We start from the raw sequence: 14,533 nt of genomic DNA on the forward strand, positions 1-14,533 counted from the left end.
ACCTAGGGGATGAAATGCATCTAGTGAGAGGCCAGCAGGGTCTCTGAGCTGCAGGAACTTGCATCTTCTTAGGCAGAGCCTAAATAGAAAGAAAAAAATCTCCTATATTAGTCTCTCTGCTAAGGGAGAAGCTCTCTTGATAACGTTATCTGAGTGGGAAATGCAGCCTGTGCCCCGTTCCACTGCCACACAGCCCAGTGAGGCTGCTCTGCTCACTTGGATGCCTGAGCCCGCTGCAGAGGACGGCAAAAGATTTCAGCAGAGATAAGATTTTCCCGGGTACTTCAGCTTGCTGCAAAGACACTGTGCTTTGTGTTGTGAATCCTCAATGACAGGGTTCGAGCGTGGCCTTGGTGGCGAAGAGCAATCGCAAATTAATGCTTTCCCACCGTACATCATCCTGTCAGAAGGATGTCTCATACCAAGAGAGAGCCAGCAGTGAGTGAAAGCTTCAGGTCACGGAGGGAAGGAAGAGCCCAGGTGCTGTGGGCTTGGAGCAGACCTGTTGGTCAAGGCATGGTCAAGTGGTTGGGAGGATTTTGGAGTCTGGGGCAGGGCTGCAGGAGGATGCTGCTAACAAAAGCAGTATTGAAAACATTTCTTTCCTTAATTCACTTATGTTGACAGGTCAGACAGAGCAGGGATGAGTTTAGTTAAAGAAATAGCTTTTCAGGACATCAATGGATTGATAAAATATAATTCTATTAAGAGATCATTCCAGTGCTTGAATGGCACTAATAATTGTGTGGGAATCTGAGGCACAAAGAGATTAGCAGCAACCTTTATTTCCTGAGCAGATTGTCTGTTGAGATTTCATTACACAAACTAAATGTTCCTGTATTAAGAAGTAATTGTGCAGTTTTGTCCAGAGGGAGTCCTGAGCAGGAACTGTGCACAGCCCCATGGATGCTTTGCAGGGGCAGAACTGGGAGAACTGATTCCTCTAGGAAAGTAAATTTTGCAAATTTTTATTCCAAGCAAATGGGAGCAAACAGATTCCTGTTCCACACCGCGTGCCTTGCCAGGGTGGATATTTGGGAGGAAGGCAGAGGAGTTGCTGTGACAAGTGGGTAGAGTCCCCCATAGACACAGGCCCACCCCTGAGGGGGGACACGCAGGTCCCCCTCAGGGAACACCCAAAATAACGTGTGAACTTGTCCCAACTGCGTGAATGCTGAAGATGCAGAGGTGTGTGGATGCCCTGAGTGGCACCAACCATTGCCTTCTCCTTAGGCTGTCCCCACCGGTGGCAGGGGGATGCTGAGGGGGCGGGTGACGTTGCAGGCGGGTGTCTGGCATTAAGCCTGCAGAAATCCTAAGTGTATCCTTTGTCTGTCCTTTACATTAAAATCTTCTTTCTCTTTTTTTTTCCTGCTTCCTCCCCTGCCTCGTCCTCCCCCTCTTCCAGCAATGTGGACACCAAGGAGCTGTGTGGTGAGTGTGGTTCCTCTCTCGGGACGAGCAATCGCTACGTGCATGTGTGCTTTCAAAGGATGAGCGAAACCTGTTACAAAGCTGGTGGTGCCGTGGCCGCTGCGGAGCTGGGGGGGTCTCAGCACTTCTGCTGCTTCATCCCTTATTCCACAGGAAAACTGGCAAAGATTTTCTTCATTTTCTTGCAACACAAATGGAGTCAGAGCTGAGCAGAGCACGTGGTCCCATTCAGTAACAAGGCAGAGTTTAATTTCTGACAATGTCATGGCTTCCAGCTCCGCTCTGAAGTTCAATAAACCAGTATTCCTTTGCAATACCCATAATATGTTTCTCCTTAGGCAAACCTTCGTGTTTCCCAGCAGGTGCCTAAGGTGTACACCACCTCTGCTGTACCTCCCACAGCTTGCAGAAATTAAAAGCTGAAAAGAAAATCTCTGATAATGTTTTGTCCCACACCTTGACCAGAAAGGGTATATTTCCTGACAGGATTTCTGAAGGGCTTTGCCTCGATGGGAAGTGACACAGGGCTCCTGCTGCTCACTCGGGTATATTTTTCCATGGACACATGTTATTGGGAAACATCTCCTGCGCTCCAGCTTTTTGGGAGGAGATGGGGAGACAGAGGTGTGTGGCCTTGCAGAGGGCTAATCCACCTCTTCTCCTGCCCTCCCATTCCAGGATGCTGAAGAACATGTGAAGCCATCTCGGCAGGTCCTCATCATTTACCTTCATCACTTTGCCACTAATTACAGCCTTCAGAGGTTGGCTGAGCCAGAAAGGGGCTTGCTGGGGTGCCTGTGTCAGCACCAGACAGTTATTTTTTACTCCCAACACTTTTAAGACCTCTCTGTCCGTCAGAGCCCGCCGGGTCTGCCTAGGGTTTCGCTCCTCCCAGTGTACTTAGCCCCTGCCAACACCCTGCCTTTCTCACCACAGCATGCAGCAGGATTTTGAGCATTCAAGCCTGCAGCACACTTTTAGCTGGTTATCTCCACTTCTTGTTGTTTTGGTACACAATAAACTAAATCTTCCATAAAATCCTTTTGGTTTGCTGATGATAGGGTGGGCTTGTTCCCATCACTCCTTTCTCATTGCATTAGGTGTCCTTGCCAGCTGACCCAGGAAACCAAAACCTCACAGCCTGTACCATCAACTTTGCCAGGAAATTCAAGGATAGTAATGTCATTGCTTGACCCCACCCTGTTTCCTCCATCAGTCTGATAAAATCAGAAAATCACATGGCTGTCACTCAGCATGATCCCACCTCACTGCCTCTCCCCAGGGGGTGAAGCTGCCAGGAGAGGAGGGAGATAAACCCATCAGCTCCTGTGGGAAGCTGGGGGAAGGATTGATCAGCACGAGATCCTGCCTAGATCCATTATCTGCTGAATACCTGCCCTTGCCTGCAATTTATTATTTGCTTGCTACTCTTCTAAGTGTTAGTTTAAATATAAAACCTTATTTTGGCTAAATGGAAGCTGTGGTCTGTCTCCAAAAATGGGTTGCATGTTGTAGGATGTTAAGAGCATCTTAAAAGGGATTTCTTGATCCCTGCAGCTTATATGAGAAATTTTATATGGCTTAATCTGTATCAGGTAGTATCTTACAAAGTTCTGGGTTTTTTTCTTGCCGACAGTCGCCAGCACCTAGGCTGACTTAAATGTGATTGTGTAGCCCCTCACCCCCAGAGCGTAGGACAGCTTGCAATGCTTAATATACCCAGAAAATGCATGTACAGCTACCAAATTGTACCTACCACCCTTCAGATTAAATGAAACACACTGACGTTGCATGGAATGGTACAAGCTGTCCGGCCAGCTGAGATGTGCTCTAGAAATGGGAGATGCACATTGACCCAGTGCAGACTACTGAGCTGGTGAGCGATGGCTTTGCTGGGGAGAGGTGGGTGGGGGTCACCCACCTCCTCCCGCACCAGCCCCAGGTTCAATGGGGCTCATCTCCTGGGCACTGATCCCACTGCTCTCCACAGACGTGTAGGAACCATGAGCAAGAACCATGTAGGATAGGAAGAGCTGATCTCAGATGTTCCTGTGAATAAATGAGATTGAAATGGTAGCACTGAATACTTCCGTTAAGTCAACACTGTTCTCCTCCCAGGTACTCCTTCGTCTTGAGGGCTGTGCTTTGCCCACAGTAGCTCATTTCTCCTGAAATGTATGGGTCTAGCTTTTTATTTTGAGACTTATAAAAATAGTTTTTCTTTACCTTTAAGATTTGCTCAGTTTTTCTTTCCCAAGTCAAGTAATGATAAGAAGAATAACACGAGTAAATATGCTGCAGTGAGAACAAGCTGTTTGGTTTATCGTGGAACAGCAAACAGCTGCTGTCAATCATGCTGTGACATTCCAGTTTCTGCCAAAATCTTCTTCCCCTTGGATATGTTCACGGGCTGTAAATAGCTATAGGCACTTCTAATTAAGCCAAGAGAACCTAATTAGTGGGATTGTTTCCTGGAGTTTATGTCTTGTTGTATTCCTCAGAGATGTCACCTCGGTGTGAAGCTTCATGTCCTAGCGCTGAGGAACAACACTGGTGGCTTTTAAGGAACAGCTTTTAGCTGTAGTCTATGTCAATCACCCAGAAACTGGGTAACTTTGCATCTACGCTGCAAATTCACTGCATGCCTTGCTGCCTTGCTTCACTTCTTGCTGTTTCTGTTGTGAATGGCGAATTCAGGACTCGGTAGCTCATGCACAAAACTGCACCAGGGCTCATAGGTGTCATGGAGTCATTGGCCGTGTGGGGACACACCGATTTTGGCTGTATTTTACATCAGTGAAGAGTGGCTGAGATTGAGACTGGCTGCTGCTGGAGCTGCTGTGCAGCCTGGCATGGATCACCCTCCCTCAGGAGGGATGAGGATGGCACGGAGAAAGCGTGGACTCCCTCTCCGTGGAGAACATGTGCTTTTGGGCCCAGCTTGCAGCTCCGTTTTCTTCCTTTTGAGGCATATTTTGCTCTCAGAAGTCTGTGCAACCTGTGATTGTGGGCTGAAGTGCAAATGTGATGGGAATGTAGGAAAAGATGTAAGGCCAGTCTTAGCTCATATAAATTGTGGTAAACCTGGCAGGTATTTGGGTTCATTGAGTGGTAAAGACTGTCAAGGGAGTGGAAAGGGGATTTCTTTTGAGACTTCTCCCTCCATGTTGGCAATAGGAGGAAAAGAGCCAAAATATGGTCAAATGCAGAAGCGGGGATGGAAATAAAGCACCTGCTAAGTTATTTTCAGTGGGAGCTACTGTGCCTTACATCTCTTTTTTGCAATGGTCCTAAACTCTGTGGGAATTTCACCGCTTCCCATCCCTGCAGGACAAGCTGTGACTTTGTCTCAGGATACAGAATATAAAAATATACCTAAAACCACCCTCTCAGGTTTTTCTTTCCACCAATAAATAAACCTTGCGGTGTAATGTAGCCTTGAAGTGTTAAGTTACATCAACAGTTCCCATCATGTCCCTCTTGGTTTTCCCAGACTATTTTGCTGATCATATGGGAGACTACGAAGATGTCTTGGCCTCACTGGAGACGCTGAACCTCTCCATCCTGAAGGCAATGGACTACACCAAACGGGTGAGTCCGCCTTACTTGTGCCTTATCCTCCATGGGCTCAGAGCAAACAGTGCAAATGTTACATTAACAGAGCATCTAAATCTGAAGGTGTTTATCCTGTTCAGCAGTGTTGTCTCCTCGTGCTGTTGCATTTGTGTGGTAAGTGGATCATCGCAGCAACATGATGGCAGTGGATTTTTTGTGTGTTAACAGCAGATGAATCTTGAAAACCTTGGCCAGATTGTGACCAAGGTGCCAGTGTCACGCAGATGGTGGCATGGAGGCTTTGTTGCAGAGCACCGTGCCTTCTCAGCACCGTTCCTCAGTCTGACAGGCAGTCTTGGCTGTGCCATGGCTTACGCTCTGGTTGCCTGAGTATGAAGGTGCTCCAGTTGTCTTCAGACAAGGGGATCTTCAGACAAATTGTCTTTAGATGTCTCAGGGTCTCTTAGGTGAGATTTTGAATGCATGAGCTCTTATTAGAGTCATTGGGAATACTTTTGGAAACTTCATATTATAGAGATGCCATTAAATATAGCTTCCATGTTGGAAAGCATCCAGAGTTCCAGAAATGTGGTCGCTCATGTGTGCAGCTGCTGTGTTAGAAACTAGAGGGCTGTGTGTTTGAAGGACTACAGGGGAATCATGCAAGCGCCAAAACTGAGACATAATGTCCTATTTTATATGTGTAGTTTCTTAAAAAATACACCACGTACCTTAATGATACTGTTCATAATGGACTACTGGGCAGTGACACTGATCACGAGGCATATTGAAGTTTATTTGTGAATACCTAGAAATTCTGAACTCATGTGCCAGATAAACATCCCCGCTGAGAGGTGCACCATTCATTTGGTGTCTTACCAGGAGAAATGTTTATAGAGCTCTTGTTTCTTTGAAACCATTTGTCTGTCCTTTTTATAGCACTTAATAAGTAACTGGGCTGTAGTGGTGATATTTATTACCTCAGGATAATCAATCCTTCTCCCACTTCTACCTTCAATGGTATTTGCATCATTCTTTTCATCATTTTTTTTTTGCATCATTTATTTGCATCATTTGCAGATGAGACCCAGTTGGGTGGGAGTGTTGATCTGCTCGAGGGTAGGGAGGCTCTGCAGAGAGACCTGGACAGGCTGGAGCGATGGGCTGAGGCCAACTGGAGGAGTTTCAATAAGGCCAAATGCCGGGTGTGCCCTTGGGTCACAACAACCCCCAGCAGCGCTACAGGCTTGGGGAGGAGTGGCTGGAGAGCTGCCAGTCAGAGAGGGACCTGGGGGGGTTGATTGACAGCCGGCTGAACAGGAGCCAGCAGTGTGCCCAGGTGGCCAAGAAGGCCAATGGCATCCTGGCTTGTATCAGAAATAGCATGGCCAGCAGGGACAGGGAAGGGATCTTACCCCTGTACTCAGCACTGGTGAGGCTGCACGTCGATGAGTGGGTTCAGTTTTGGGCCCCTCACTACAAAAAGGACATTGAATGACTCGAGCGTGTCCAGAGAAGGGCAACGGAGCTGGTGCAGGGTCTGGAGCACAGGTCTGATGGGGAGCGGCTGAGGGAACTGGGGGGGTTTAGTCTGGAGAAGAGGAGGCTGAGGGGAGACCTCATGGCCCTCTACAACTCCCTGAAAGGAGGGTGCAGAGAGGGGGGATGAGCCTCTTTAACCAAGTAATAAGCGATAGGACAAGAGGTAATGGCCTCAAGTTGCACCAGGGAAGGTTTAGACTGGATATTAGGAAGCATTTCTTTACAGAACGGGTTGTTGGGCATTGGAATGGGCTGCCCAGGGAGGTGGTGGAGTCCCCATCCCTGGAGGTGTTTAAAAGTTGGGTTGACACAGTGCTGAGCGATATGGTGTAGTTGGGAACTGTTAATGTTGGGTTGATGGTTGGACTGGATGATCTTCAAGGTCTTTTCCAACCAAGACAATTCTGTGATTCTGTGATTCTTTTATGTTATGGGAGAAAAGTAGTCTTCCTCTTCACTGGTGAGCAGTAATGTGGTGCACTGAGGACCAAGCCAAGGAAGAAGGTTTTGCTTTTTCCAAGCACCTGTAAGGAATTCCCAATTCAACTCCAGCCCTCTTCTGAGTAATCCAAATTGAAATCTCCCTTCCATTTATCTTTGAAGCTAAAGGAGAAACTCAAATTACTCCACATTAAAGATGTGGTAATGATAAGAAGCTGTAGGAGTTAGAATGGGAAACAGCAAATTTCTCTCCCCCCTGGATGCTGAGTAAAGAGCCTGATTTCTTTACTTGATCGAAATCCATCCTTTTTAATGTTTGTGAGAAGGGCAGCATAGAAAGTGAAGCCACGTGTTTCCCGTGTTGATGTCTTGCCGTAATAAACTAGAGGCAAAAGTCTTTGTCCAAGCACTGACCTGTCTGAAGTATTTGTGAAGTTTTTATCAACATTATGAGAGGGTAAAAAAACCGAGGACAACAGTAATAGTTCATTTTTTCTAATTAAGTTGCTGAGTCTGTTCATACTTCATTTATATTCATTATTAGCAAATTTTCTGGCAGTCAGATTTACCAGCTATGTATTTTAAACACATGTTAACATGCTAATAGATATCTCAGTAATTCACTCCAACTTGCTATTTGTGATGCCTTCCACCATTGCTTTTCGAATGTGACGTTAATATATGTGACTAACTCCTCCCAGTATTTTGCAAGAGGAGGATGGCTTATTCCCTGTTTATGAGTTAGGCATCTGAGGCATTTCTTACCATGCATAAGAAATTTGCAGCAGAAGCAGGATGGTTATTCATAATCCCCATCCATTGCCTTCATAAGATGAGCATCTTTCTCCCTCTTTGATTCAGCAACTCGTGGCAGGATCCACCTGCCTTAATTGCAATGAGTAAAGTTTATTTACCTAAACCTGAGCTGGTCACCTCCATCATGATCTTATGGAGGGAACTGGCGAGATCCAGAGCACTGGAGGCATCTTCCTCCTGTGATGCTGAAGGATCACAACACTCTTCATGTCAAATGCAGACATTTCCTTTCTAGATGGTTAAAGCCAGACAAAGGGGTGCCACCCCAGCATCCCCTCATCACTCCATTTTACCAGCCTGTGGGGTGTGTTGCTCTTATCAGTCTGGCAGAATTTTGGCAAGCGAGCAAATGGAGCAAGACTCCTTCACAGAGAGGAGCTGGCAAAGAAGTATTTCATTTTAAAAACGTCGCTCCCTGCTGTGATTTTGTGAACAAAGTGGTACAAACCTCATCAATGAATTATTCAAACACAGGTGCTTTGTTCAAATAAAGAACTGAAGGGGGAAAAAACAAAACAAAACCAGAAAATAAGCTGTTGTAGGTGGTAGAGAAAGTCATCTCCAGTGTCCACATAGGACAGACTTGCAGGCAGCATCAGAAGCTTTTCCTGAGTGCAAACCGTTAGTACTTTTTTTTGAAATGTGAGGTTTTTTCTCTATATGTTTTCCCTGAAACAAACAAAAAAAAAAGGTGTTTGTTTACTAGACTTTCTGGTTTTAGTGTCAGAATTGCTAAAACAGAGTGTCATAAGGCGGCTTCTTATGATCTGAACTGATAAAATAATCTGGCTGAGGTCTTCTCACCAGTTTCCAGCTGATGTGTTTTCCCATACCCCACCTCAGCAGGGGTGTTTTGTTTGCTCCAGGGCTGGGACCACACTACAGGATAAGGCTTCAGCCCCAGAGAGAAGATCCGTCCCAGGACTGCAAAACCTGGTGTGAGCTCCCACTTGTCTGATGAGTCCCCGCATAAAAGTCTCCTTCTGCTCCATCTCCTCCACGTGTGATGCTGTAACCAAGGGCCCCATGCTGATGTCACGATGTTTAGGAGATACATACATATAAATATATATTTAGAAACACTGGATCAGGGAAAAGACTGCTGAAGCAGCAGGTTTTGGTAGGATCCAAGTGTGGTTTTGTGCCCCTCAATGCTCCAGCCTGTTGCTGTCTCTGCAGCTTTTCCCTGAGGTCAGACCCTGCAAAGGGCTTGGTGCTGATGCTGAGCACTGTGACTTATAACCAAACTGCTTTTCTTGTGAGATGCTGCTGCTTCTCTGTATTAAAATAAGTATTTCATCAGCTGGAGAAAATTATTGATCATTTGAGAGAGTTCCTTATTCCCTCCCTCTCACCTCCAGTAAAAAAAGTATTTGGTGCAAATGACAAATGAAGCCTAACCTTCTGTGTTGGCTCTCTGAGGAGAGGTGCCTGCTGATGAGAGGGGCTGGATAGCCATGGTATTTAATTGCTGTTTATATTTCTCACCTTAAAAGACAACTGATTATTTCTTGCTCATAAAAAGAGAAAGCAGCAATTATCTCATGCTGGAGGAGCACATAAAGTATCAGCAGTAATTAGATTCAGTAGTGGAAGGTCTCGTACAGCAAAACAAAATCTGTCATTGTAATTATTTTCCAATACAGTGATGTCCGTGCCGCGTTGAAATGACTGCCAATGATGATGGGAAATGCAAAGTTAAATTGGAGAGAAAGGAAATGAACTTTCAGGATCTAAAAAAAACTGACAGCAGGAGATGTTCTTATATAATTCTCATTTACTGTTTTATAGTGTAGTTGCAAATATCAAAACCAACGTGACTGGGAAGAACACGGTTTGTGTGTCTGGTGCAGAAAGGTGTGTGTGGGGTATGGTGGGAGCTGGGGGACCAGAGCCAGGCGGATCCTGTCCCTTGTGTTCTGACCCCCTGCCTCGGGCTGCCTGCTGTGGGACGGTGCCCACCCAATGCCTCCACCATCCCTGCCAGCCTCGGGGGGGGCCAGGGGCAGGGGCGACAGTGGCTAGGGAGCTGGAGGGACGGTGCTGGGGTGCTGGTTACCACTGAAAAACACTCTCACCCACACACCCCTGGGAAATGTGCTTTAGCTTGGTAAAAAAAGCACATTTTGTGGTTGAACCTGAGAAGCTTCCACCATGGGCCACACTGGGGTTGTTCCTTCTCCCCGCTTGTGCCAAATAAACATTTTGCAGCACTGAGCATGGAAACATTAGCAAGGCTGACCTTTAGTGGTGAGGCAAACTTTAAAAGCAAGCTGCAAAGAAGTCCCAAAAATGCTGAGTGAGGGACAACCTCAAGGATGAAGCAGCTCAGATTTAAGGTCAAATGGTTCCTTCCTGGAGATGCTCCTGTTGGGCACCAGGCAGTTCCACAAAGCACTGATGGCCGTCCTTGGTGTGTGCCCTGTCCCAGCTGGAAGGGGAGTGCTTGGAAAGCAAAATTGCCCAAAATTGGGGCTGAAATTGCAACACCCCCCCCCCCCCGCCATGCACATACTGGAGTGAAATGGAGCTGATCTCTCTGGTGCTCATGAACATGGTGCAAGGAAAGGCTGCGCCGCTCTGCTTCGGCAAGGGCCAGGAATGGGGTGAGCAGAGCAGGGGAGGGGTGTGCTGACAAATTAGGGGGGATTCAGAGACTGGCTTCAGGAAGGAGTGAGGGGCAGCAGGAGGCATTTATGGAGGAGGCCTGAGGACCTGGGGGGTGGCCCTGGACTACCCTCTGCTTGATGTTCAGCATCACCTTCGGTCCTAGAGGAGACATGAAAGACAGTGTTTTACTCTTTGTTTGCTGCCAGCTCCACTGCTAGTCTATCACTTGCCCAAATCCTTTTTATCTCATTTAATGGACCTGAAGAGGAAATGTGACCAAAAGTGGGGACACATCACACACCCCTTGAGAGCTTTCTCGTGTCAGGGTGCCAAATACTACACGTGTGTCTTACGGACAGGTACTGTACCCAAACTAGCTGCAAACACATTTTCCCTCCTGAGAATCATTATTTAGATGAGAGAATATGTAAATCATAAAGGAAAAATGGAGTGTGCTGACCTTCAATACCAACTGCTGATGCTCCAGCAGCACTAGGGAGCTCAGAGGTATATACATACAGGTGAATAAGTTTGCATACATTATTTGTGAGTTAAATTGTTCCAGCTGCAATTCAACCTTCTTGTCTCTACCTTATGACATGTCATCACAGTGAACAGGAGATGCTGGGCTCCTGGGGCTCGGCAGGAGCTGCTGCAGCAAACCTCCTCTCCCCGCTGCTGGTGCCGGCGTGGCCGTGGGTCTCCCCCAGCTTTCAGGCACCTGCAAAGGAGCGTTTGTTTGAGCAGCTCAGCTACAGCCCCAGAGCAAGCACCATCTGCCACCAGTCTTGGCTGCTAAAAATGATGGATGGGTTTTTTTTGTTTTATAGCACAGTCCAGAACAGCAATATAGTGTTCTCATTTGCATTCTTACCTGCCAAAATTAAGCTTGCCAAATATGGTATTGCTCTTTTTTGAATGATGACACCTCGAGATAAAATAGTCAGTAGAAATAATCCTTAAAAATAATCTTTTCCTCCCACCCTCCAGCTAATCCTTTATCTTGTCCTTTCATTTTACTTGAGCAGGTTTTCTCCTGCTCTGCTGAACAAACTTGGTGTTTATACCGAGGTCATCTGAGGCTCCTGCAGCAGTGCTTTGCTGCAGCAGGAGACTGGCCCGTGACAGGGTGTAACAGCTCTGGGTCGTCCCCAACCCAAACAGTGTGAGCTCCTTGGGACTTCCCATAGACATCGCGATCTGGCCCCGACTTGGCTCGCACTGAGCCATGATGGTTACATGAGTTTCAGCTGAGGTTTCCTGGTCTGGGCTTGAAGCCCACTGCAATGCAGCACATCTGTTTCTCCATCTTTCCTCCTGGGCAAATTCATACCCTACTGCACAATCAGGCTGTCCTTTGGAGAAGTGTTTCTCTGGCTTCCTTGCCGCCGAACACGGGAACAGCTTATCTCCTGGTACTTTGTACCTGGCTGAACCCCAGGAGATCCTGCACACCTTGTCATCATCTTCCCCCTTGGAAGCGTTTGGCTCTTTTTAAGGGTCAGGATGTTTGCTTTGCCTTTTCTGTGGGGCTCAGAGCATCATCCATCCTCACCTTTGCAGCACAGAGACCTGCCCTGATGGGGAAGCAGTTGTCTTAGGGATTATTAGCTGCTTTTTTGCCCCTTTCTTGGATGGGTCATTTTATGATGAAATTCCAGCTTTGAAACACTCCTATAATGCAGTTGAAGATGGATTCACAGTGAATGGTTTTGACTGAACAAAGAAAGGAGTGGTGATCGGGCGGTGAATTGGTAAAGTCATCTTTCCATATATTTTTAATGATACATTTCTGAACAATTTCAGTATGAATTTCTATAGCAAAAAAAATATGTGGATTTCTGGAAAAGTTATGGAACTTTATAGTTCAATAATAATCTAAAATGAAACAAGGCATATTTGTTTAGCTTCTCAGAAATATTTCAGCAAGTCTTCTCTGAAATTCATTTAAGAAAATATTGCATTGCAATTTAAAGCAAAAAGTGCTACTCCAGTTCTGCAAGAACTGAATTTTTCCCAACTTTTCTGTTCAGGCTCCAGACCAGAAAGCCGATTCTCTGTGCAATGCCATCCGGAGTGATTTCTTTGCCAGCCCCGCAGGGCTGTGCGTGAGATCCAGCTGGGCTGCCAGACTGCCGGGGAGCACAGCGGGGCTGGCAGGGAGATGAATCTTAAGAAGGTCTCTCTTGGAGCTTATTTTTAGACGAAGATGTTTATTCACTGCTCTTCTGCTTGTCTGTTGCTGCAAAATTCATGTCCCTCCTCTCTCTCTGACAAGAAAGAGCATCTTCTCTGGAGGTCCTGTTCGTGCTGCCCTGGGTCCAGCTCTCATAGATCTCCTGTAGGACATAGTTTTCCTCATCCTCCGTCCTCTTTTAAGGCTATTGCTCCTGGAATTAGATAAATTGTATGGTGAAGGGAATAAATTCACCAGACATCAATGATGTGGTCTTGCCAGATAGCCCAAGAGCAGCTTTGAAGGAGTCACAGGAAGGAAAGGCAGGGACCAAGTCAATGCATAACCAGCTGGCACAACCAGGCAGAGCCTTCAGCAGCTTGACCATCCCACGTTGTTACATCTACAGGGTCTTTTGAGTAGGTCCTGTTTGGAAAACAAAATCTGTACTTCCCTTGGAAAACGGAAATAAAGTATGTATTATTTTACTGCCTTGTGGATACTAAATACAGCTAATTAGGAACTTGTGTGAAGGGAAAGACTAATTATAGCCAGGGTGTTCAGAAGTAGGAGGCCATGCTTCGTTTCCAAGTCTGTTCTTTGCCTGCTCAGTAAGTGTCCAGGGTGCAAAAGTGCCATATGCCTCTTGATCCATAGGTGACCTCAGGGTTGTGCTGTATAGCACATACATGGGCCAACAGTTACCTGCCCTTCACATCCAGGTGGCTGAAATGAGAAATTATAGGATTATATTGCAGCAAGATTTTCTAATAATGAGAAGAGGAATGTCCTGTGATAAATTGCTTGGGAAGGGTCCCTGGCAGGAGATCTTCAGGACCAGACAAGGCAAACATGAGCTGAGAAGAGTCCAACATTGAGATTTGCAAAAGGAAAATTTTATAGCAAAATACTTTTAAAACCCATGTGATGCTGTTGCCATTTTTTTTATCTGAACAGGTGTCTCATTTGTTTTTTTAGAGCCGTTTCAGGAAGGCTGAGGGTCTTTCATATGTTAATGCTTTCATTTATCAACTATTTAAGTGTCTGTTCTCTTCAGGTTTCTTCTACTGATTATGTGCCAGGCAATCAGTTTTGGGTCTCCACTTTTGAAGGGATTTAAGAGTCAGGGAGAGGGAAAGGAGCAAGAGACGGGTCTGAGTGTTATTCTAATTATAAGAAAATAACTCTTGGAAGAAAACAGGCAATTATGAGCAACGAATTTAAATCAACCACTCGGAGGTTACAGCACAACACATGCCTGGTTTTTAAAGGGGTGAGTGGGTGGAAGATAACCTCTCCATCATCCTGGGATGAGGTTTGACAGGGGTGTTTCATGGCATGGCAATAGGTTTGTTGTTGGTTGTTTTTTTTTTTTTTAACTGGAGGAAAAGTGTGGGTGAAACAGAATGGGCTTTGGTTTCCATTTGAAAAGCCTCCTTGGTTCGGTGCCATTGCTCTGTGGGTGTGCTTCGGCCGTGGTTGGAGTTGATAAAAAATGGAGAAGCCATCTATGCCCTCAGGCTTGGTAAATGTCAGCCAATTTGGCCAATCTTTCTGAAAACCAGTGCTGGAAAACCTCGCTGGTCAGACTATAATGCTGCAAGGCAAAGGGGAAGGGTGGGGTTGTCGCGGGGGGGGGGTCTTCAAGTCTGTGGGTGGCACAGAATCATTTATATTTTACATCCTGTAGTCTTAATGAGCTAAATAGTGACCTTTAAAAATGCCAGCAAAGAAGCTTTGAGATGCTCAACAACATTGAAAATCTCCTTTTTCAGTCATTTGATACCCACAGGAACATGACCGTGAGACCCCAGGTTTAGGCATCACTTGCAATGCCCAGTGAGGGATGCTCGATGCTGGTGTTGGTAAGTCCAAGCACTCAATGGCACCAAAATCCCAGCTGTGATTTGCACAGGTAACACATCCCAAGGGTGTTTTCATTAACTTGTGCCAGAATTT

The 14,533-nt window shown here is 46.2% G+C and overlaps 1 protein-coding gene across 1 annotated transcript in view; it reads left to right on the top strand.

The window, feature by feature from the left end:
* NECAB2 (N-terminal EF-hand calcium binding protein 2) overlaps positions 1–14,533 on the top strand; it is an 86,103-nt gene that overhangs the window by 59,392 nt on the left and 12,178 nt on the right. Inside the window, exons 4-5 of the mRNA XM_074839515.1 lie at positions 1,409–1,434; positions 4,928–5,025. Coding sequence (XP_074695616.1) covers positions 1,409–1,434; positions 4,928–5,025 — 124 coding nt within the window. The remainder of the gene's footprint in view (positions 1–1,408; positions 1,435–4,927; positions 5,026–14,533) is intronic.

The sequence above is a fragment of the Strix aluco genome, chromosome 14 (assembly GCF_031877795.1).
Source record: "Strix aluco isolate bStrAlu1 chromosome 14, bStrAlu1.hap1, whole genome shotgun sequence".
Taxonomy (NCBI): Eukaryota; Metazoa; Chordata; class Aves; order Strigiformes; family Strigidae; genus Strix; species Strix aluco.